Genomic DNA, 24442 nt, shown 5'->3' with positions numbered 1-24442 from the left:
ATATATGGAAATCAAAAATTTATAAATATTGTTTATAGATACAGCATAAATAGTAAGAGCAGTGTGGTAGAGTATACATTCCGAATTTAGCCATATTCTTATGTTGAACAATCAAGTGTTTGTTGGTGTCAGACCTGACCTGGTATGTGTGCAGGATTTCGAGGAAGGACTTGTAGATGTTGGGCTGGCCCTGGAAGCGATTCTTAATCTTGTTGACATAGTTGATGGCATGGTTGAACTCCACAGGTTGGTTATTCTGCAGTGGCGGGGCGGAGGGCATACTGCTGATAGGGGTGAGAGGCTGCGGTGGGGGGGACCGTGGGGAAGCATAAGGCGGGATGGACGGATTGGGATGACTGCTCGGAGTCAGTGCCAGAGACTGCAGCGGCTGGAGAGAGAGGGATGGAAACTAAAAAAAATAAAATCACTGACCCTGATCTGAACTACGGCCGGACAATATATATAGCTAAAAAAATTACATTATGTTACGATCTGTATGCATCTGCAGGTTTTCCACAATGTTTTACACTAAATGAACCCAACACTTTTCTCATGTGATTACCTTGCTTTTCGGTGTGGGCTGGGTGGGTGGTGTGGAAGCCATGCTGGTGAGGTTTGCAGGTGTCTGGTTCTGGTGCTGTGGTGCCGGTCCGGTGGGGATGTTTTGCACAGAGATGCCATGAGGTGTGATGTGGTGGATCTGACCGGGCGTGGTCACATTAACCAGGTCATTGGTCTGAACTTCAATCTTGTATCCCGGTGGAAGAAATGTGTTAAACCCCATAATGAGATCAGGGTGACCCTTAAAGAGCTGGGACACCCTGCTGATTACGCCTGGGGTGTCAATACTGCAGAATGAGAGAGATTGGCATGTTAAACACAGGGCATCTGTGTTTATAATTTAGTACATTTGCATATTTTTTTAATATGTTCAAATTTTACACTGTAAAGTTAAGTTTGTGCATATTTAATTTGTATTATAAAATGTATAATTCTGCCTCTAAAATCTGATTGGATGAGTCATATTCTAAGGGGGTATTTACACTTGGTCACATGAGTTTTTACTGATCGGATAGCTATCCATCATATATACTCATGAGTCAGACGGATGCTTTTGGAGCATCTCACTTTGGTTGCGTTGCATCTCACTAGGTTTCAGCACCTCTAGTCACAAATACTGTATTTTTAGGATATGTCAGGTTAAACAAAATTTGAAACTTAGATCTTGGGAAACATGTCCCAAGATCCCAGCTGTCTTCACTGCCTGCTGCTTGCTGGTTTGACAAGGTGTGTTGACTATAGAGCTGGAGCACTGACTGCCCCTACTGCATCATGGTGGTAGTTCAAGCTTGAATTGCTCCAATGGAAGGAACATTCCTTATTACTGAATTCACATACAGGTCAGGGGCATGATTAGTTTTGTTATTTTTCATTGAATTCAATGCACGAAATCAATGCGTTAAATCGACAGCCCTAATTATTATTAATAGATGCACTTATTGAACACTGCATGTTTTATAAAGGTGGCTTCATTGAGACATGCGTTACAGTGATTTTACCATCGTCGAGAGGGTTCTAGCCATTCCACTTCACATTTTCCTTAACAACACTCCTTAACCGTAGTAAAATCACTGTAATGCATGCCTCGAGTTGCTTACTGTAAGTGAAAGTAAAACACGTGAAACACAAGTGTGTGTGTGTATTTAAATGTAATGAGAGAAGATAAGCTAAATAAACTTACCTCTGAGATTTGAACTCTTTCATGATGTCCAAGAAATCATTGTAGACCTGTGGCTGACTGCCAAACTGCAGCTTTACCTGGTCCAGGTAAGACAGGGCATCCTCTACCTGCAGGAGATGATCCAATTTAGTTCATACATATTACTAATATTGATGGTAATTCACCTTTTGTTTGACCCCCAAACTAGCTGAACACAACACGCCATGTCCCACCTTGAGTCTCTGGAACTGCTGCTGCCCCTGTGCAGATGCAGAGGGGATGAGTGGGTGGGTGTGGCCTTGGCCTTGCACTGGTGCTGGACCATGGGACTGGACTGCTGGGCTGTGATGGTGAGCCCCGCTGTGGACCGCCGGGCTGGGAGTGTGACCATGACCATTTGAGCTTTGCGCCACAGTAGGCACCTGAAAACAGAAGCGGTGCAAAGACCTAATGTATAATGCATGAATATGTTTTTTTTAAGGCTGAAATATATTCTAGGCAAGTACGTAAACACAGGCACTTTTGTGCATTTTTGTGCTTTAAATTGTGTCAGACTGCATTCCGTAACATAATGCAAGTACACGTTGCATTCTTAACGTTGCCTCAAAGGGTGCTATAGCGGATAACAGTGTCCACTTCTACACTGAGTTTTTCTTTCAAGACAACTACTGTCAAAGCAGGACAACAGTTTGAAGATAACATTGCTGAGCAAGTTAGGTGGAGTTAATATTTTTATAGCAACTTAACTGAATAATAACATCCATTTTAATGGCACGCATTTTTTAAATGCAACTCTATTGTCCCCTTGAGTACTGTGGTTTGTTACCACCACAGTAACACAAGAATACACAATGCATGAATACATATTCCTCTGAGCTGTAGTGTGTCATGATGAGTTTCAGTACCTGGTACCCCTGAGGAACAGGGTACTGTATTCCTGGAGTAGGCTGCATGCCATCAGTCACAGCCTCGAAAACGGCAGGCGCCGGGGCAAGAACCCTATGCTGGAAGCCCTCGGCACTGCCTGGAAGGCGACGTTGTTGTGGGGTGAACACTGGCTCGTGATCCTCTAAACGCCTCCTCATGCTGTACTCATACTCAGAGGGCACAAAGACCTGGGAGAAACAAGACACGAAAGAAACATGAAATACCATGATTTTTCAGTTCAAGACCCTTGCCAACTGGATATCATCTAGTCTAGTCTAGGCAGCATACCCACTTACCGCCCACTGGTCGTTCAGTGATGCATACTGCACACAAAAATGGATAGAGCTATTTTTTTTGCCAATGAGACAAGCAAGCTCCAATCTGATTGGCAGGTTTTACACAATTTGCACAGGTTTATTTCACTATGCCAGGACACTACAATGAGCTAGTCGCTATTTTGACAACATTTGCATGGGTCATGGCAGCAAATCTGGTTCTTGGCCAGAAGAAGCTACAATGTAGGGCAGCCGAGATTACAATTACAGCTGTCGCAATTAACTAATTGTGAAAAGTGTCAATTACAGCACTCCATTTAGATCTCCATTTAGATTGTGACAAAAGGTTATATATATATATATATATATATATATATATATATATATATATATATGTATTTTTTTCGGCATATTGTGTGCAAAAATGCAATGACAAGTCAGAAGCATTTAAAATGTGTCTATCTAGATATCAGGAAGGACAACCCACTTTCTGTGTAAACTTTAGGCTGTTTAAAATTTGAAAAATATTTTTGTGCAAATAAAGTAATTCAGGAACACAGTCCTTTAGCTTAGTTGACCCACACAAAAGAAGTATTTAAAAGGAATATTCCATGTTCAATACAAGTTAAGATTAATCGACAGCATTTGTAGCATAATGCTGATTACAACAAAAAATTATTTCGACTCGTCCCTCCTTTTCTATAAAAAGCAAAAAACGAGGTTACAGTGAGGCACTTACAATGGAAGTGAATGGGGGCCAATTTTTGAACAATAAAATACTCACCGTTTCAAAAGTTTGGCCATGTAAAAACTTTATGTGTGATAATATGATTTTAGTGTGATACAATCGGTAACTAACATTTTCTCTGGAAAGTTATATCCAATTTTAACAACTTAACACCGTAACCCTAAAACGACAGTAAAAACGATGATATAAACAACTTTACAGCTCAATTAATATACAGGTTTAAACAGAAGAATTAACATGAGCTTTTATAAAATTATAAGCTTTAAATTTTTGCCTTTAAACCTTCAATAAAATTAGCCACATTCACTTCCATTGTAAGTGCCTCACTGTAACCTCAATTTTTGCTTTATTTTTTTAAAGAAGACAAATCCAAATAATTTTTTGCTGTAATCAACATTATACCACAAATGCTGTTGATTTAGCTTAACTTGTATTGAACCCGGAATATTTCTTTACTGTAAATTCTATTAATCGAAATAATCGACAATGAATTCATGCCAATAGTCAGAGTTTGGATAGGTGAGAATAGCACCCATCTAGGCTAACACTGGCTGACTGAAAATGTTGAGTACAATAGAAACTTTGGGTTCTAATGCATCTAGAACATTCAGAAAAAAGCAAAAGGAACTGTGCTCTTCATGATATATTTGGGTTAGACTAATGTTTCAATAGTGGATGGATTTTATAGACTTTTTAGAAATTTATTGAATTTTATAGAATATTACCTAATTTTCAGAACACTTGGTAAAGCTTGAGAAGAAAAACATACTCTTAGAAGTGTACACAGTGATTGCTTACATTGGTCTGAGATCCTTGTAGCAGCTCAAGTTTGTGCTTTTCATTAGTGTAATACATCTGTCAAAGAAAACATACAGTTTCAACTGCAACCAAGATTAAAGTGGCTGCAAAAGGCAGTTGAAATCATCTTCTACATAATGTCTGACTGATTAAGCAGCTGAAAAAGAATGTCGACTGACAAAAATGTATTAAAACTGCATTCAGGGTCAACAGAACATGTTCAAAATTTGGAGGGAAACTGTGAGGAGCAAGACGGAACTGCATATAGCATAATAATTAGAACTGAAATAACTATAGAATGTTAGTTCTATAACTACATAATTATTCTTCCATTAATAAAGCACGAAAACTGATGGATCAGAAAAAGACATGTATATACACTTCATGTATAGAGTACATAAGTGTGGATAAAGCACGCGCGTGTGTCTGTACAGCTCTGGAAAAAATTAAGAGACCACTCCAATTTTTTCTTAAATCAGCATCTCAACATTTATGGCAGCTATTCCATTCCAGTATCTGTTGAATTCAAACACAAGCACACCTCATTCTACTTAATGAAATACTGATTAGGTGATCAACTGAACCAAATCTTATTTAATGAGGAAAAGCGTAAAAACCATTGCTGTGGTCATCACTATCCTCTTGCAACAGGACCAGCTGGATGACAAAAACAGTGCTAGTAGTACCTCAAAAGTAATTGGAATCATAAAATAACAATTGAACATGCCAAAAGAGTTGAAAATAAAAGTTTTCAGTGAGGAAAAGAAGGGTTCAATCCTGGCTTTATTGGAAGAGGGATACAGTGAACGTCAGTTTGCTTTCATCCTTAAAATTTCAAAGACGGCGGTTCATAGGGGCCTGGGTAGGTCAGTGGTAAAAGACGCTGGCTACCACCCCTGGAGTTCGCTAGTTTGAACCCAGGGTGTGCTGAGTGACTCCAGCCAGGTCTCCTAAGCAACCAAATTGGCCCGGTTGCTAGGGAGGGTAGAGTCACATGTGGTAACCTCCTCGTGGTCGCTATAATGTGGTTCGTTCTCGGTGGGGCACGTGGCGAGTTGAGCGTGGATGCCGCGGTGGATGGCGTGAAGCTTCCACACGCGCTGTGTCTCCATGGCAATGCGTTCAACAAGCCACGTGATAAGATGCGCGGATTGACGGTCTCAGACACGGAGGCAACTGAGATTCGTCCTCCGCCACCCAGATTGAGGCGAATCACTACGCGACCACGAGGACTTAAAAGCACATTGGGAATTGGGCATTCCAAATTGGGAGAAAAAGAAAAAAAAAAAAAAAAAAAGTCGGCGGTTCATGAGAACAAGGTCAACCAGCAGACACTGAGGACAACAAAGCCAAATGTCACTCAACAACCGTAGAATGACATCAAGTGACCTACAAAAAGAATGGCAAACGGCTGCTGGGGTGAAGTGCACCGCAAGGGTGGTTTGATACAGGCTCCTAGGGGCAGGGTTGAAGTCATGCAAAGCTAGAGAAAAGCCCTTCATCAATGAGAAGCAAAGAAGTGCAAGGCTGAGGTTTGCAAAAGACCATAAGGATTGGACTGTAGAGGACTGGATTAAGGTCATCTTCTCTGATGAGTCCAATTTTCAGCTTTGCCCAACACCTGGTCATCTAATGGTTAGATGGAGACCTGGAGAGGCCTACAAGCCACAGTGTCTCGCACCCACTGTGAAATTTGGTGGAGGATCGGTGATGATCTGGGGGTGCTTCAGCAAGGCTGGAATCGGGCAGATTTGTCTTTGTGAAGGATGCATGAATCAAGCCACGTACAAGGTTCCTTCTGCTCTGACAATGTTTCCCAACTCTGACGATTGGATTTTCCAGCAGGACAATGCTCCATGCCACAGAGTCAGGTCAATCAAGGTGTTGATGGAGGACCACAAGATCAATACCCTGTCATGGCCAGCCCAATCTCCAGACCTGAACCCCATTGAAAACCTCTGGAATGTGATCAAGAGGAAGATGGATGGACACAAGCCAAACAAAGCCGAGCTGCTTGAATTTTTGCACCAGGAGTGGCATAAAGTCACCCAACAGCATTGTAAAAGACTGGTAGAGAACATGCCAAGACACATGAGATATTGATTTCTGAACTCTTCCTAAGTTAAAACATTAATATTGTGTTGTTTAAAAATGAATATTAACTTGTTTTCTTTGCATTAATCGAGGTCTGACAACACTGCATCTTTTTTGTTATTTTGACCAGTTGTCATTTTTTGCAAATAAATGCTCTAAATGACAATATTTTTATTTGGAATTTAGGAGGAATGTTGTCAGTACTTTATAGAATAAAACAAAAATTTTCATTTTACTCAAACGCATACCTATAAATAGTAAATCCAGAGAATTTTGCGGTGGTCTCTTAATTTTTTCCAAAGCTGTAAATGTGTGTGGAAATTTAAGCTTTCGTGTGAATGTATATATTGTTTATGTGTGAAAACATAAGTGTGTGTGTGTGTTTCTGTATATTATGTATGTGTGAAAACATACGCGTGTGTGTGTTTCTGTATATTGTGTATGTGTGAAAATATAAGCGCGTGTGTGTGTGTTTCTGTATATTGTATGTGTGTGAAAATATAAGCATGTGTGTGTGTGTGTTTCTGTATATTGTATGTGTGTGAAAATAAGCTTGTGTGTATGTGTGAAAATATAAGCGTATGTGTGAAAATATAAGCATGTGTGTATGTGTGAAAATATAAGCATGTGTGTGTTTCTGTATATTGTATATGTGTGAAAACATAAGCATGTGTGTGTGTTTCTGTATATTGTTTATGTGTGAAAATATAAGCATGTGTGTGTGTGTGTGTTTCTGTATATTGTATATGTGTGAAAATATAAGCTTGTGTGTTTCTGTATATTGTGTATGTGTGAAAATATAAGCTTGTGTGTTTCTGTATATTGTATATGTGTGAAAATATAAGCTTGTGTGTTTCTGTATATTGTGTATGTGTGAAAATATAAGCTTGTGGATGTGTGAAAATATAAGCTTGTGTGTGTGTGTTCTGCACATGCGAGCAGAAATGCTAGCTAGCTAACTCGCGACAAAAAATGACAAACTTTCGTCAGAAAATCATACACTTTTAACACATTAACTTGTATGACCTGAGCTCGAGACTTTCATTCTGAGGGAAAAGCTGTAGAATTACGGAAAACTTCAAAGATACTGAATGAAGATATGTAAAGTTGATATTTTGGAGCTCTGGGACTCACCAGCTCCTATTAGCCCATTGTACACCACAAAACAGTAGTTAAACCATGTCCGAAAGACTAAAACTACCGCTAAAACACATTAAAACGGTTTTAAAATCATCTAGCGCAGAAAATACTGATACGGACGGACGGGGTTAACTTTGGCTTTGCATTTAGTCTCCGCCCATTGGGCTCTCTGATTGGCTCTTAGCTCAGGGGACGCGTTTGGGGAAAAAAAAAAAATTATTGAAAGCTCAGACTGTCAGTCAATGTAGATACCAGCATTGTTTGAAGGGCTGAAACTAACTCTGCCATCGTTTCTCTCACACACATGAAACATTCTCACACGTATACATAACGTTTGATATAGACACAAGGGAAGCTCCAGGAAGGGCGACTGGCTTTTAGCAGCACGTGAACTCATTTTCTCGGAAGTCTCGAAAGTGAGCAGCGATCAGATCTGGCTTTATTTTACTATATTTTAGAAATATAGAAAATATTGCGCGATCAATCTATTTGATGTTGAATACAAACTTCCTTTGCGCGGCCCCACGTCTGAATGCTTTCAGGAACTTCCTGAACTTCCTGCCACACGTAACCGTATGACATTACGTCATGCTTTACGCCCCCTCAGAGAGGCTGACCAATCAGAAGCACGGATCCCTAACAGATAACACCCCTTTTATAGAATAGCTACAGCTGATTGGACGAAGGCTCTGAGAGGGTGTTTTGTATGACGTAAGACTTGTATTATCGTGCTCCGCCCACGAGAGGCGGGGCTTAGACTAGTGCCCGGGATTCCTCGCCCCGTCCGCAGTCAGTCAGTCTGAGCTGAGAGGCGCGAGTGAGTGCATGTGCACAATGCTGCGCCCCTTAGGACGCGTTTCGCTTTAAAAATATGGACAAAACTCGATACAACCCGAAACCCAAACAGCTCAAAGTAACAGAATAAAAGTATTAGGATTGATTCTGAAGCAAAGCGCTCAAAATATACAACATGTTCAGCGAACACTATAACACGACACGGAACAAAAGATCGTCACAAAAACACCCTCAAACGCCTTTATGAGAGACCGATCTCCTGAACTCGTGTTTTCTGGATCGGTCAAGCACAAACGAACATGACACCAGAGCTCAAACATACACGCCTCTATCATGACATGTTGTCCTTTAGTAATCAGACCCAAAGTCAAAATGGGAACTAAAATCCGATCGCATTAACATGGACTCTCTGTATGCGATCATGCAAAGACCTGAAACGCGAGATCTGATCATGCATTAAAGCAGAAACACGCCAGATGATCTAATATTCTTTGTTTACTGGGAGACTGAAGGGGAAAATGTCTAACCGTGTATGTGCAGTTCTTCCCTCCCCCTCTGAACACCAAACACAGAGCTACAAATCTAAACATTGCCTTCAGATCGAAAACCAAGTTATAAAAAGACCACATGAAAACATCAGACACACATAGATGGACTTGTGTTTTGTAAGACACCGATACACGTTTCTTTTGATCATTAGTTGGCCAAAGCTTTGCCCCTTTTTCTAACCTTAATATGCTATGATCTAACAAACAGCCCCGATAAAAACATTTTAATCTACTGATCGACCAGCCCCACACAGAAAGCGCTCAAACGCCGACAGAAATGTAGATTTGACGAAATAAGCGTCATATAAATTTGTTTTCTTTTGCCCAGCTGCTACATACCTGCGAAAACGAGCCTCGCTCTCCGGATTCGTGTTTGGAACAAATAGTTGGGAACGCCCCCCTCTCCTCCCATTGGTCTACGCTTCAGTTTACGTCATCTGGATTTGAATAAAACCCGCCAAATCCACAGTGCTCACTGCTCATAGTGCTGCTCAAACACCTGTGCTGTAGGAACAGGGGTTGTTTCTGAGGCAAGTGTTATTATCAAATGACACGATGCATAAAAATATACGGTCCTAGCAAATATTAATCTGAAACTTGAATTACAGTGCAGTATTTACATTTTAAATGTGAGTTTATGTCAGTAAGTGTGTTGAGCCTAACTCAGACCTCTTTATGAGGACAGAGAGAAAAAGAAGCCATTTGCATTCACACCGTCCCTGACCTTATCAGTGGACTCGGATCTCTTTTTGGTGATAGGGTCTCAGTCCACTTTGCATTCACATTATTCTGGTGGCGAGTGTTCCACTACAATACTCTTTTAATCACGTTACATTTATTAAAACAACAATAATAAATAAAACTGATAAATTAATTATTGATTTTAACGAAGCATTGAAACTCGGTCTGGTTAAATCCTCAAACCTTAATTTATTTGCATAAATCTCAAGGAGAACTTGAGTTTCTGTGTGCAGTTAATACATTTAGGCTCCATTTACATTTAGTCATTTAGTAGACGTGACTTGCAATCATTTTATAGATCTTATATATCATTGTAACATCTCTCTTTATAAAATTAGAATAAGTGGCTTATCTCAGCTGTCACTGAATGTGGTCATAACATTTGTATAGTAACCTGTAATGGGCAAAAATATTTGCCATAATGCAAATGTGAACGTAAAGTAAACTTGGTGCTTTGTGTTCACAATGCACAGTATGAACCAGGGTCAGCAATTAAAGGAGGATTGGGGCAAAATTGCCACCGAAAGTGACAAAAATAAAAAAAAGTAACATCTGATATAGCTTACTAGGCCTAATATGAATTCATAATGAATAAATATTATAAACAGTTATACATATTAATCACATAAAAAAGAGTTGATATTTTAAAGGAATACTCTGGGTTCAATACAAGTTAAGCTCTATTGACAGCATTTGTGGCATAATGCTGATTACCACAAAAGATAATTTATACTCGTCCCTCCTTTTCTTTCAGTTAGGCACTTACGATGGAAGTGAATGGGGCCAATCCGTAAACATTAAGATACTCAGTTTCAAAAGTATAGCCACAAGATGTAAACAATATGTATGTTATCATGACTTTAGGGTGATAAAATCGCTTGCTAAACTTTTCTGTGTAGTTACAGTATATCCAGTTTATCAGCTTCGTTGAAATGACCATGTAATGCTGTAAAACCTAATATGGCAGTAAATATGACAATTTAAACAATTATAGCTCAAATAATACACAATTTGTAACAGAAGAATTAATGTAAGTGCTTTTATAAAAATTTAAGCTTTAAATTTCTGCCTTTAAACCCTCCAAAAATTGGCCCCATTCACTTGCTTTATAAGTGCCTCAATGTAACCGCGATTTTTGTTTTTTAAAGAAAAGGAGGGACGAAGCGATATGATAGGTATGGGTGAGAAACTTAAATTGTTTGAGTTCTTTTTATATTTTATTTTTTATATAAATTCCTCCCTGCCCAGTAGGTGGCAATATGCACGAAGAATGCGAATAACCAAAAACAGAAGAAGAAATTTATAGTACAAAAGGACTTAAATATTGATCTGTTTCTCACCCACACCTATCATATTGCTTATGAAGACCTGGATTAAACCACTGGAGTCTTATGGATTACTTTCATGCTGCCTTTATGTGTTTTTGAGCTTCAAAGTTTTGGACACTATTGACCTTCATTGTATGGACCTACAGAGCTGAAATATTCTTCTAAAATTCTTTGTGTTCTGCAGAAGAAAGAACGTCATGCACATCTTAGATGGCCTTAGAGTAAATGATGAATGAATTTTCATTTTATGGTAAACTATTCCTTTAATAGGGGTCTGAATTGATTTGGAGCGTGCACATACTGTAATTCATATGAAGACAAAATTCTTGTAAAAAGACCCTACAGTGATGTGACCGGTCCGGGTTTGTTCAGCAAGTCAGAGATTGAAATTAAAAACACAGTCAATAAATAGTTCTTCCTTTTATTATACTTTAAAACACATGATTTTGATTTGGTTTTGCTAAAATAACATTGCAGTTTGAGCACAGGTCGATTCTGAGAGAGAACGGGACACTAAGGCAGCATCACCCTGCACAAATCGTCCACATAAACATCTCTCACAATGCATACATACATGTCCGGAGTAAGGCTCTTTAGCTACAGAGCAAAGTACTCAATCACTAATAGAACTGCTGCAAACATATTGATATTAACATTATTGGTTAGTTTAATTTCATTGACATAAGCAGCAAAAAAAAAAAAAAAAAGAAGAAAAAAGAAATGTAAGATAAAATTGGATATAAAAGAAAATATAATTTATCTATATATTTGGAAGTAGAGTAATAAGTAATGACATAAAACTTGGTTATAATAGAAAAATAAAATTGGTCACATTTTGTGCCCACTGAGGCAGGACTGCAGATCCTGGAATCATTGGGAGTTGCTTCACTATGTCCAAATTCAATATGAACTCAGTATAGCAAAGACTCTTTCACCCCACAACAAAAATAAAAAGTGATTCAAATGCACTTTACAAGGTTTTAGATACAACTTTAAACAGATTATTAGTACAATGTTAACAGACAAAACTAGTTCAAAGTGTAAATGACTCAAAGGGTTACCAAAAATTAATCTTATGTCATCATTTACTCACCCTCATGTTTTTCCAAACGCATATGACTTTCTTTCTTACATGGAACACAAAAGGGGATGTCAGACAAGCGTGTTTGCCTCAGTCACCATTCACCTATATTGCATCTTTTTTTCCATACAATGAAAGTGAATTTTGTGTTTCATGGAAGGAAGTAATCTGGGTTTGGAATGACATAACGGTGTGTAATTGGTGACAGAATTTTCATTTTTGGGTGAACCATCCCTTTAAAAGTTTTAAAGTGATCCACACCAGGACAAACCAATGAGGTGTTATAACAAGAATGAAACATCAGTCTGACAAAATGACACCAAAAACCAGAATACAGCTCTTTCAGACTGTCTGCAAACTGTCACATGCAAATGTTTTTATCTATCTTTTGTAATTACTACAGTAACTTCTCAGGAAAAAGAACAGTTCATGTACATCCAGTTCCAGCATTTGTCATGAATCACATCTGGGCAAATCTGAAGCTTCTTGTGAAACACATACATTTTGACAAAGTTCACTGAATAAACTGCAGTCACAGAATATGCAGCACAGATTTTAACAATATTACAGGCACACTAAATGGCAGCCAAACCACTGAACACTTACAGGCATCCCCTTTTACAGCAGAGTCATTTATGGTTACTATATAGGCTGCCAATCTTTAAAAGAAGATAATATTGAAATAACTAGTCTGGATCAGTCACGGTAAATCAGGCAGTTGATTGGCTATGGAAAGAGACCCAGTGATTGTGATTGGGCTGCCCACAGGCACGAAAACAAGCCCTGTCTTTCATGATTGGACGAGAGCAGGCACTGTCTCTCACTGATTGGCTGAGATATGGCCCTGTCTGTCTCTGATTGGCTAAGAGTGGCCTCTGCTACTCACTGATTGGCAGAGAGCAGGCCCTGTCTCTGGGCGTGCTCAAGGATTGCCGTGTGGCAGAAATAGTACTGCTCGGGTGTTTGGATGCTGAAGGCACGCTGCGTTCTCATCCGTCGCACCGTCTGACAAACGGTTAGAGTCCCAACATCCTGCAGCTGGGACAGACAGATATCCAATGCACAAAATGTACCTGTCAGGGGGACGAAGACAAAGGTCAGTCTCATGAGCAATAAAAAACAACATCATCTGAGGAAAATGTGAGTGGTGTATGCCTGTGCAAAAGTCGATGACACGATGTGATGGGTGGTTGTTATGGTGTTGCTATGTGTTGCTATGGTGTTGCTATGGTGTTCTGAATGAGTTAAAGCCTGTTGCTATGTGGTTGCTAGGGTGTTTTGAGTGGTTGCCATGGCATTGCTATTTAGTTGCTAAGACATTCTGAATGGTTTTAGTACCTTGCTGTGCGGTTGCTAAGGTGTTTTGAGTGTTTAATTAGCATGTTGCTATGGGGTTGCTAGGGTGTTCTGAATGGTTTGTAGCCCATTGCTATGCGGTTGCTCGGGTGTTTAGAGTGGTTGCTATGGTGTTGCTATTTATTTGCTAAGATACCTGTATTCTGAATGTTTCTAGTATGTTGCTATGCGGTTGCTTACGTGTTCTAAATGTTTTTTAGCACATTACTGTGCAGTTGCTAAGGTGTTCGGAGTGTTTTTTAGCATGTTGCTGTGCAGTTGCTAAGGTGTTCTGAGTGTTTCTTTAGCCAACTGCTATGCAGTTGCTAGGGTGTTTTGAGAGATTGCCACAGCGTTGCTATTTATTTGCTAAGATACCTGCATTCTGAATGTTTTTAGTATGTTGCTATGTGGTTGCTAAGGTGTAGGGCTGCTCGATTATGGCAAAAATCATAATCACAATTATTTTGATCAATATTGAGATCACGATTATTTAACACGATTACTCACTGACTTTGGAAACATCATGCATTTATTGAATTACATTTTGTTTTATTTATTAAATATTAAGCCATGTCGCAATGTGCAATTTTGAGTAATCCAGTCAGTAAATTAAATACTTTATAAATAAAAACTACATCTTATATAATTTTCTCTTTATTTACAACTTGACAAACATAGTCAAAGTAAAAAAATGCCACATTTCAGTCTGATGAAGTGCACTAATATTCTTTTATTATTATTATTATTATTATTATTATTATTATTATTATTAACTTTCCTCGAGAAACTTAACATCATCTCAAAGCAATGCAACAAAGAAAATAATATATAAATGAAAAAAATATCTATCCATTAATAAAACACTTAATTAGGCTCTTAGTGTTTTTAGTAATCTATATAAAAAAATTAAATAAAATAAAAATATCTGAAGGAAAATATGGCTGGTTTGTTTCCTGATATTAAACATAATTTAACAGAATTTTAGAAAGGGTTTTGATGTGTATTTTAAAAACCCAAATGACATAGAGAGAAACCATAATGAGTAACGGGTGTGATCTGCACTTTTTCTGTCACTGGAACACAAATGAAGGGACTGGGATGACTTCGACACTTGTGCACACTTGCGTGTTTCAGACTGCGTGCGCAACACCGCGCAAAACACAGCTATGCGTGTTTGGATGGGAGGCGTGTTTGGAGCGCGGGATGAATGTCACTGAATTTGCTTTGATGGTGGCTCAAGTGAAATTTCATGCTGCAGAAGCGGATTCGATGTAATTTTTTCTCGCGTTCTAGACAAGCTTTTCATCTAATCACACGTGCAGCTGTCAGTGAAAAACTGCGTTTCATTATTTCTATCAGTCTCACGTGAAGCCCTGACCACTGATATATATGCACACATGGATATATCGGCATTCACAATGTACAAACCTCGCAAATCACTGTTTTCTGCTCGGTATAGCATTTTCTAAAGCCAAACCAATTCAACACAATGGAGGATGCACTTTTTCCTTCATAATCTCCTCTCATCTTCACCTTGAATTTGAGGAACGAGCAATCGCACTGCCTCACTCCATTTATCCGACAGAGTGTGTAATGCGTGCGTGTTATGCGCTGTACACATTTCTCGTGTGGCATTTTTGCATTATCACAATAGAGACAATAATCCAACCCTGGCGGGGAGCGAGTTTGTGCTTTTAAGGAGGGGTGAAAGTGCACCGCTGTAAAGGAAAGGGGTGTGCTGGATTTATAACACAAGACCAAACTAGAGCATCATTGCAACACGGAATGCAGCACAATAATCGTATTATCTCGATTATCTTGTTTTCATAATCGTTGGAAGCCAAAATCTTAATTGAAAATAAAATTGTATTAATTGCCCAGCCCTACTAAGGTGTTCTGAGTGTTTTTTTTAGCATGTTGCTATGCAGTTGCTAAGGTGTTCCGAGTGTTTCTTTAGCACGTTACTATGTGGTTGCTATGGTGTTCTGAATGGTTTGTAGCCTATTGCTATGTGGTTGCTATGGTGTTCTGAGTGTTTTTAAGGTAGTTATTATGCAGTTGTAAGGTGTTTTAGGTTTTTCTCTAGCGCGTTGCTATGCAGTTGCTAGGGTGTTCTGAATTGTTTGTAGCCTGTTTCTATGCGGTTGCTAGGGTGATTTAAGTGGTTGCCACAGCTTTACTATGTATTGCTAAGATATTCTGAATGTTTTAGCACATTGTTTTAACATTTTTTCTCCCCTTTTTCTCCCCAATTTGGAATGTCCAATTCCCAGTGCGCTCTAAGTCCTCGTGGTGGAGTAGTGATTCGCCTCAATCCGGGTGGCGGAGGATGAATCTCAGTTGCCTCCGCGTCTGAGACCGTCAACCCACGCATCTTATCACGTGGCTTGTTGAGCGCGTTACCGCGGAGACATAGCATGTGTGGAGGCTTCAGGCTATCCACACACAACTCGCCACGCTCCCCACCGAGAGCGAACCACATTATAGCGACCACGAGGAGGTTACCCCATGTGACTCTACCCTCCCTAGCAACCGGGCCAATTTGGTTGCTTAGGAGACCTGGCTGGATTAATTCAGCATGCCCTGGGATTCGAACTCATGAACTCCAGGGGTGGTAGTCAGCGTCTTTACTCACTGAGCTACCCAGGCCCTGGTTTTAGCACATTGTTATGCAGTTGCTAAGGTGTTCTGAGTTTTTCTTTAGCACGTTGCTATGTGGTTGCTAGGGTGTTCTGGGTTGTTGCTAGGAGTTTGGTGCTGGTATTAGTAATAATAGCCTAATAGAGAAGCTTGCCATATCAGACACCATTAGTAATAATTCACACCAGGAGAAAAGCCATTAAAGTGCTTAATTAATATGCAGATTAGTATTTGTGATGCATTTAATTAGTGGTTTGGAACCAACCGGTCCTGCCGATTCCAGCACTGCAATGAACCACCAAGGGCGGCCCGAGTGGGTGACCCTTCCACTGTGACCCGAAAGCCTGGACCGCACACTGCTGCTGATGCTTCACGGCCCCTAGGAAATCAATCAGAGACACGGCGGAGGACGGGACCCCATAATCAGGCCAGCTAAGGAACTGGAAGTGAGTCACCTGCCTCTGTTCAAATGTCTGAAAATATATAGACAGGGTTATTATAGTTTTACATTTTTTTATTGAAAATGTATTTTCAATTTGTCATTCCTATTTAGTTCAGTACCTGTTTGAGTGTTTTGGAATTATTAAACAGTATTTAGGTTAGTTGTTTTTTTTTTTAGTAAAAAAATGTTCACTTAGTTTTCGTTTTCGTTAACAATAATGGCACTGATATAATGATATGCATCCGTTTCAGTCACATGACTTTTTCCTCACAACCGCCACATTTATGACCATCCACGGGGGAAAGCTATGTTGTTGAATGGCAAAACACCAGAAAAAATGATAAAGAAAAACATAAATAATTGCTTTTGTTCCAGATCGATCTTTTACTTTATGCTCAACCCCCTACAACAGTGAGAGGAAATCACTCGCATTTGCAACCAAATTTCACGCTCTGTGACTAAAATGTCTGTAATTAGCCACTGGCTGGTAAATGTTCAAATTTCATTCACTGGTAATTGTGTAGTTGGGAAGAAGTTCAGCACAATGTTGAGAGTAAAAGTTTGGTTTGACTCATTTTGTGTGTCCAAAGATGAGATCCACCAAACACATTTGTCATTAAATAATGTCTCTTCTAATACCCTTTCTTTTCTTTGCAGTCAGTTGTTGATCAAAAATAAAGAAATATTTCATTCTAATCATGCATCGCACGTATGAGGTAAAGCCATTTGAGTCTCTCTCGTTAATATGCGCTCATTTACAGATGCTCTGTACAGAACAGACAGTTGTCTCAAAGAAGCAGTACCGGTTTTTAACACATGTTCAACAAATCAATGTAAATAGTACAAATTATGCATGTAAATAATAAACATGTAACAAAATATAATATATGCAATATAATATCATATTTATTGATGGAATGCATGGATTTGTTCATTTTTAAAAAGCTTAAATGTGACCAAAATGATACAAAAAACTAATAAAACATAATTAGTAAAATTAATATTTTCATAATGTACTTAGTTAGAAGGTCCCCTGTATAATTAACAGCAGTAGTTGGGAGAGAATTTCTTTCATATGTAAGCAAAATGGACATTATAACTGAAATATATCCATATGAATCGGTATTGAATCGAAATCGGAATCAAATCAAATCGGGAAATCTGTATCAATACCCTTTTTGAACGATCAAGGACCATCTAATATTTATACAGATCTGAAGTCAGCACAAATATTGCCAAGTTCTGATTCACAAACAAATGACTCTTACGAATGACTCCGTTCTTTTTATGAACGGGTTCAAAAAGATTTATGGAAGATTTGAGTCTCTTCATGAACATTTGTAGGCCTAGTTGAAGTTACACACTCACATTATTTTTTTGTAAAACTGTACATGATATTTAAATAAAACAATAAAATATGTTACAAAAACAGTATTGTTTTGCTTAGTATGCATTTAAACGCTCGCTTGTGTGTCATACCTCTGTGTTGTGTAGCTCTAATGTGGTTTGGTTGTAATGCGCATGGTTGTCTACTCTATGATTGACCACAGCGATGTGTCCGTACACCTCCTGACCGCACTCCTCTTGGGGCCAGTACTGTCCACACTTCCTTCGGCCTCCTTCTTGTGTCCTACACACACACACACACACTTTAATCAGCAGTCTCTTTTGAGAGTTGCACGTAAAGTAGTTTCACACCAACAAAGCGCCAATGGACCTCATGATATACTGCACACAGAAAATCATTATTCTGGGAAACAAAGTTGTGTTTAAGATCCCAGGCTGCTCCAATGAGCGCTTCCTAGGAAGAACTAGTTGCTGGATTGTTTGAGTTTGCAAGAGTCATACCTCTGATTCCTTGAAAGATATTCAAAAGTTTTGTTTGAGAAATGTAGATGCAAGTACACAAGATATCTTTCAGCATACTTATTTATTTCTCTTTGTTCTCACCCCTAATCATCAAATAAAAAGAGCAAATGGTGGTTGATGACTTGACACGTTAGTCAAACACCCTCTTCCTGTCAAAGTGAACTGGTCTCTCTGTCACCCCAGTCTCACCTTGTTGTCATGACGATGACGAGCACACTTTGCTCCCAAACCATTCTCCAGAAATCTCCGTAGGTTTTCTCCAGCGGACCTGTTCAAAAACAAAGCATATAAACACCGATCAGCTACAACATTAAAACCACCTGCCTAATATTGTGTATGTCCCCCTCGTGCTGCCAAAACAGCGCCAACCCACATCTCAGAATAGCTTTCTGATATTATATTCTTCTCACCACAATTGTACAGAGCGGTTATCTGAGTTACCGTAGACTTTGTCAGTTCGAACCAGTCTGGCCATTCTCTGTTGACCTCTCTCAGCAACAAGGCATTTCCATCCACAAAACTGCCACTCACTGGATGTTTTTTGTTTTTGGCACCATTCTGAGTAAATTCTAGAGACTGTTGTGTGTGAAAATCCCAGGAGATCAGCAGTTACAGAAATACTCAAAGTCTACGGTAACTCAGATAACCACTCTGTACTATTGTGGTGAGAAGAATATAATCTCAGAATGCTATTCTGAGATGCGGGTTGGCACTGTTTTGGTGGCACGAGGGGGACCTACACAATATTAGGCGGGTGGTTTTAATGTTGTGGCTTACTGATGTATTTGTACCACTGCAGGACAATATCCCAAACTCTAAGGGGCTGGTCACACAGAACACGCTTTTGTGTATGTCTGCACTGTTTTAAATTGCTTTTCTATGTAAATATGCGCTAGACAGATGTCTTTGACCGCTGCGTCATGTCTCTCTGTTTTTTCCCCAGCGTTTCACGTGGAACACATGTGTTCGATTCCATTAGTTGCACTGTGCGCTAGGTTTTTTTTTTTTAGTGTCAGAACACATTCGGTGTGAATGGCCCCTGACAGTTTTTACAACCTCAGTTCTGAAAAAGTTGGTACTGTATGGAAAATGTTAATAAAAACAAAAATGAAATTCTATTCATCTTGTGCTATATTGATAGCACTAAAACAACAACACATTATTTAATGTTTTACCATTTTAATTTATTTTTTATTTTTTTACACTCATTTCAAATCCGATGATTGCAACACACTCCAAAAAAGTTGGAACAGTCGAGTGTTTACCAATGTGAAACATCACCATTTCTTTTAATAACACTTATTAAGCATTTGGGCACTGAAGACACAAGTTTAAGTTTAGCAAGTAGAATTTTCCCCAGTTCATTTATTATGTAGGTCTTCAGCTGCGCAATTGTATGGGGCCTTAGTTGCTGTATTTTGCGCTTCGTAATGTGCCACATATCTCAATTGGACACATTTCAGGACCGCTTTCACAGCCATGCACTTGTAATCTGGGCAGTATATAGTTTGCTGTTGTCCTGCTGGAAAATGCAGGGATGTCTCTGGAAAAGACATCATCTGGATGGCAGTAAGTTGCTCCAAAATTTTTACATACAGTATTTTTCTGTATTAATAGTGCCCTCATAGATGTGCAAGTTGTCCATGCCATCGGCACTGACACACCCCTGACCCATACAGACACTGGATTACATATAAAAAATGAACGCTTTTGGCTGCTTGGATGGTCCTTATCCTCTTTGGCCTGAAAAACATGACGGCTGTTTTTTTCCAAAAACCTTTTAAATGTGGACTCTTCGGACCAGAAAACACAGTTCCACTGTTCTACTTTATATCTAAGGTGAGATCGAGCCCAGAGAAGTCAGCAGCGCTTCTGAACAGTGTTGATGTATGGCTTCTGCTTTGCATAGTAAAGTCTTAACTTGCATCTGTAGATGCAGCAGCGAGTGGTGTTGACTAACAAAGGTTTACTAAAGTAACCCCAAGTCCATGTTCATTATATCTATTACAGATTAATGCCGTTTTTTTAAGACAGTGATGTCTGAGGGATCAGAGATCACGCGCATTCAGAAATGGTTTTCGTCTTGCCCTTTATGCACTGAGATTCGACCGGGTTCCTTGAATCTTTTAACTACATTGTGCACTGTAGAGGGTGAAATGGCCAAAATCCATCTAATTTGTCTTTGGCATTATGCTTGAAGTGCGGAGGCTACTTATATACTATGACACAATTGCCTCACCTGTTCAACATCTGTTTCACATCACCTTTTTAAACACAATTAGTCAGATTGTTATTAGTCCTAATTTGCCCCCGTCTCAACTTTTGTTTTACGTGTCTGATTTTAAGAATATATAAAATCAATGAAATTCACAAGGTAAAACATACAAAAAATTTGGGTGAATTTAATTGACAAATGACTCATTTTTGTTTTTATTAGCATTTTCCATACTGTCCCAACTTTTTCGAAATAGGGGTTGTAAAAAAGGGGTTGATTGTTTTTACCCTGAGTCCCAATATATGCATTTTTCTGTTTGTATCCGTCCATGAAGCTGGCGTTTATGTAGTCTGATCTCTGTGAAAAGAAAACAGGTCGTTTAGAACAAACGGTACATTAAATAAAACATTCATAAACACAAATATAGCCAATAATAGATCTGTAAACAGAATAAAATCAGACAGCACAGACCTCGTTCCTTCTTGCTTTGAGTCGCACGCGGGTTTGATCAAGGCACAATACATCGCCATAGCGATTCCGTTCCTGATTGTGAGCAGCCCTGAAGAATTTTAAAAAACAACATGAAATCAAAATTCACCCCAGATTGACCCCCAGTTACTTTCTAAATAAACATCCCTGGTCTTTTTGTAGTGGTTAGGCCTAGTCAGTTTGTTTTCAAAATAAACTTTCATTAAAATGGGCGGCTCAAAACTGTATTGAGCAATAATACTACTGCCTATTTTTCACGATCCAATCAAATCCTGATGGATAAAATCCCGCCCTACATTTTTTCCCATTGAATATTCTATTTTACTGGTAAAAATGTCACATTATTGAAATAACATGCTTTGTGAATGCTTTTTAAAATGGTATTTTAAGAGAAATTTAACTTGTGTCATAATTTATTCACCCTCATATTGTTCCGAACTCTTTATGACTTTCTTTCGTCCATTGGAAAATTTATCCTCAGTAACCATTCACTTTCATCATGATGAAAAAAAAAAAAAAACACGCAATGAAAGTGAATGATGACTAAGGCTAACATTCTGCCCAACATCTCCTTTTGTATTCCACGAAATAAAAATAAAAAACTCACATGGGTTTGCAACAATATGAGGGTGAGTAAATGATGACAGAATTTTCATTTTTGGATGAACTATCCCTTTAAAACTCACAGTGCACAGGTAAACGTTCCAGGTGGCTGTTCTTGGCGAAGCTCCTCGTATTCCAGGTAGATTCCGCTGCGCTGAGCCCGGTTCAGGTGGGCCATGAGCTCGGGCAGACCCATTCCCTCAGGTCCAGGTGTGTGTATGGAGGTGTTCTCCAGGGGAATCCCCACCAGCTCATCCACTGGGTCCACACGCCCATTCTGCTCAGAAAGCAGCTGCAGGTTCCAGCTGTGCACATCCAGAGGCAGACAGCCGCCCAGGTGTTCAGGTAAACAGTCTCTGGGGAGGTGCTGCTGCAGGTCGGCCATCTTCACCATCTGAACCTGAGATTACATCAGTCAGTCAGACAGTATTACAATAGAAACACAGTAAAGTAAACATTGCTATATGGGCTAATAAATACTGTATGAGCAATAATTAATTAACAGTAGATCATCATTCATTTACAGCAGACCAAAAGCGATCGCTTGCCAAACATTGTGTCTTTTTTTTTTTTTTCCACATTCCACATTAATAATTGTGAATTAGTCCATAAACAGTGATGGTGACAGAGTCTTGGCAGTGTTACAATGCTCTATATGTAAATATTCACCAAGTTAAACTTTTTATAGCCTGTATGTTCACCACATGAAGGGTTTTGGCCACAGAGGAACACAAAAAAAATATTGGCAACCATCTGCGTCGATTGTTGCAGATAACCGATAGTTCCAAAAGTAACTATCGGCAAAGATTAATCAGTAAAACCGATATATTGGTCGACCTGTAATTCAACTGGTGCTGATAGCTGCTTTTTGGACCTACCTGTTATCTGTAAAAATCGACGCTGATAGTTAACGTTTTTTTTATTCGTCTGTGTAACTACTGGCATCAGTTTTTACAGATAACAGATACATATATATATATATGAGAGTTATACAGTATATATATATATAAATACACTGGCGGCCAAAAGTTTGGAATAATGTACAGATTTTGCTGTTTCGGAAGGAAATTGGTACTTTAATTAACCAAAGTGACATTCAACTGATCACAAAATATAGTCAGGACATTACTGATGTACAAAACAGCACCATCACTATTTGAAATAAGTCATTTTTGATAAAATCTAGACAGGCCCCATTTCCAGCAGCCATCACTGCTGGAAATTAGATAAATTGCTAATTTGGTACTAGAAAATCACTTGCCATTATATCAAACACAGTTGAAAGCTATTTGGTTCGTTAAATGAAGCTTAACATTGTCTTTGTGTTTGTTTTTGAGTTGCCACAGTATGCAATAGACTGGCATGTCTTAAGGTCAATATTAGGTCAAAAATGGCAAAAAAGAAACAGCTTTCTCTAGAAACTCGTCAGTCAATCATTGTAAGGAGGAATGAAGGCTATACAATGCTTGAAATTGCCAAAAAACTGAAGATTTCATACAAAGGTGTACACTACAGTCTTCAAAGACAAAGGACAACTGGCTCTAACAAGGACAGAAAGAGATGTGGAAGGCCAGATGTACAACTAAACAAGAGGATAAGTACATCAGAGTCTCTAGTTTGAGAAATAGACGCCTCACATGTCCTCAGCTGACAGCTTCATTGAATTCTACCCGCTCAACACCAGTTTCATGTACAACAGTAAAGAGAAGACTCAGGGGTGCAGGCCTTATGGGAAGAATTGCAAAGAAATAGCCACTTTTGAAACAGAAATACAAAAAGAAAAGGTTAAGAATGGGCAAAGAAACAGACATTGGACAACAGATAATTGGAAAAGAGTGTTATGGATCTTAACCCCATTGAGCTTTTGTGGGATCAGCTAGACTGTAAGGTGCGTGAGAAGTGCCCAACAAGACAGACACATCTATGGCAAGTGCTACAGGAAGCGTGGGGTGAAATGTCACCCAAGTATCTGCACAAACTGACAGCTAGACTGCCAAGGATCTGCAAAGCTGTCATTGCTGCAGGTGGAGGATTTTTTTATGAGATCACTTTGAAGTAGTTTAAAAAGTTCTGAACATTTTTTTACAAATTGTAATAGTAATTTTTCACATTATTAATGTCCTGACTATATATTGTGATCAGTTGAATGCCACTTTGGTGAATAAAAGAACCAATTTCTTTCCATAAGAGCAAACTCTGTACATTATTCCAAACTTTTGGCCACCAGTGTATATATATATATGTATATATAAAATACAGTTGAAGTCAGAAGTTTACATACACTTGAAGGTTGAAGTCATTAAAACAAATTTTTTAACCATTACACAGATTTCATATTAGCAAACTATAGTTTTGGCAAGTCGTTTAGGACATCTACTTTGAGCATGACATGTGTGAGTTTTCCAACAACTGTTTACAGACAGACTGTTTCACTTTTAATTGACTATCACAATTTCAGTGGGTCAGAAGTTTACATACACTCAGTTTACTGTGCCATTAAGCAGCTTGGAAAATTCCAGAAAATTATGTCAAGCCTTTAGACAATTAGCTTCTGATAGGAGGTGCACTGAATTAGAAGTGTACAATGTGGATGTATTTTAAGGTCTACCTTCAAACTCAGTGCCTCTTTGCTTGACATCATGGGAAAATCT

General features: G+C 38.9%; 2 protein-coding genes across 4 annotated transcripts in view; both read right to left on the bottom strand.

Moving 5' to 3' along the window:
* LOC127437145 (paired amphipathic helix protein Sin3a-like) overlaps positions 1–9439 on the bottom strand; it is a 28662-nt gene extending 19223 nt beyond the window's left edge. The window contains exons 1-7 of one of the 3 annotated variants that reach the window (XM_051691848.1): positions 9385–9412; positions 4469–4525; positions 2626–2835; positions 1954–2142; positions 1742–1848; positions 563–848; positions 140–409 (exon numbers count right to left, since the gene is read on the bottom strand). In XM_051691848.1, the coding sequence (XP_051547808.1) occupies positions 140–409; positions 563–848; positions 1742–1848; positions 1954–2142; positions 2626–2835; positions 4469–4525 (1119 nt within the window). In that variant the 5' untranslated portion in view covers positions 9385–9412. Of the gene's footprint in view, positions 1–139; positions 410–562; positions 849–1741; positions 1849–1953; positions 2143–2625; positions 2836–4468; positions 4526–9384 lie in introns of all 3 variants that reach the window. The other 2 variants (XM_051691849.1, XM_051691850.1) reach the window with 2 other exon arrangements.
* Positions 9440–11518: 2079 nt separating this feature from the next.
* Positions 11519–24442, bottom strand: part of LOC127437633 (tyrosine-protein phosphatase non-receptor type 9-like) — a 30265-nt gene continuing 17341 nt past the window's right edge. The window contains exons 7-13 of the mRNA XM_051692671.1: positions 21875–22191; positions 21171–21258; positions 20987–21056; positions 18674–18752; positions 18095–18245; positions 16439–16646; positions 11519–13268 (exon numbers count right to left, since the gene is read on the bottom strand). Of these exons, the coding sequence (XP_051548631.1) occupies positions 13078–13268; positions 16439–16646; positions 18095–18245; positions 18674–18752; positions 20987–21056; positions 21171–21258; positions 21875–22191 (1104 nt within the window). The 3' untranslated portion in view covers positions 11519–13077. The remainder of the gene's footprint in view (positions 13269–16438; positions 16647–18094; positions 18246–18673; positions 18753–20986; positions 21057–21170; positions 21259–21874; positions 22192–24442) is intronic.

This window comes from Myxocyprinus asiaticus, chromosome 48 (assembly GCF_019703515.2).
Source record: "Myxocyprinus asiaticus isolate MX2 ecotype Aquarium Trade chromosome 48, UBuf_Myxa_2, whole genome shotgun sequence".
NCBI lineage: Eukaryota > Metazoa > Chordata > Actinopteri > Cypriniformes > Catostomidae > Myxocyprinus > Myxocyprinus asiaticus.
The sequence above is the reverse complement of the archived record's forward strand: the minus strand, read 5'-3'. Positions and strand labels throughout refer to the sequence as shown.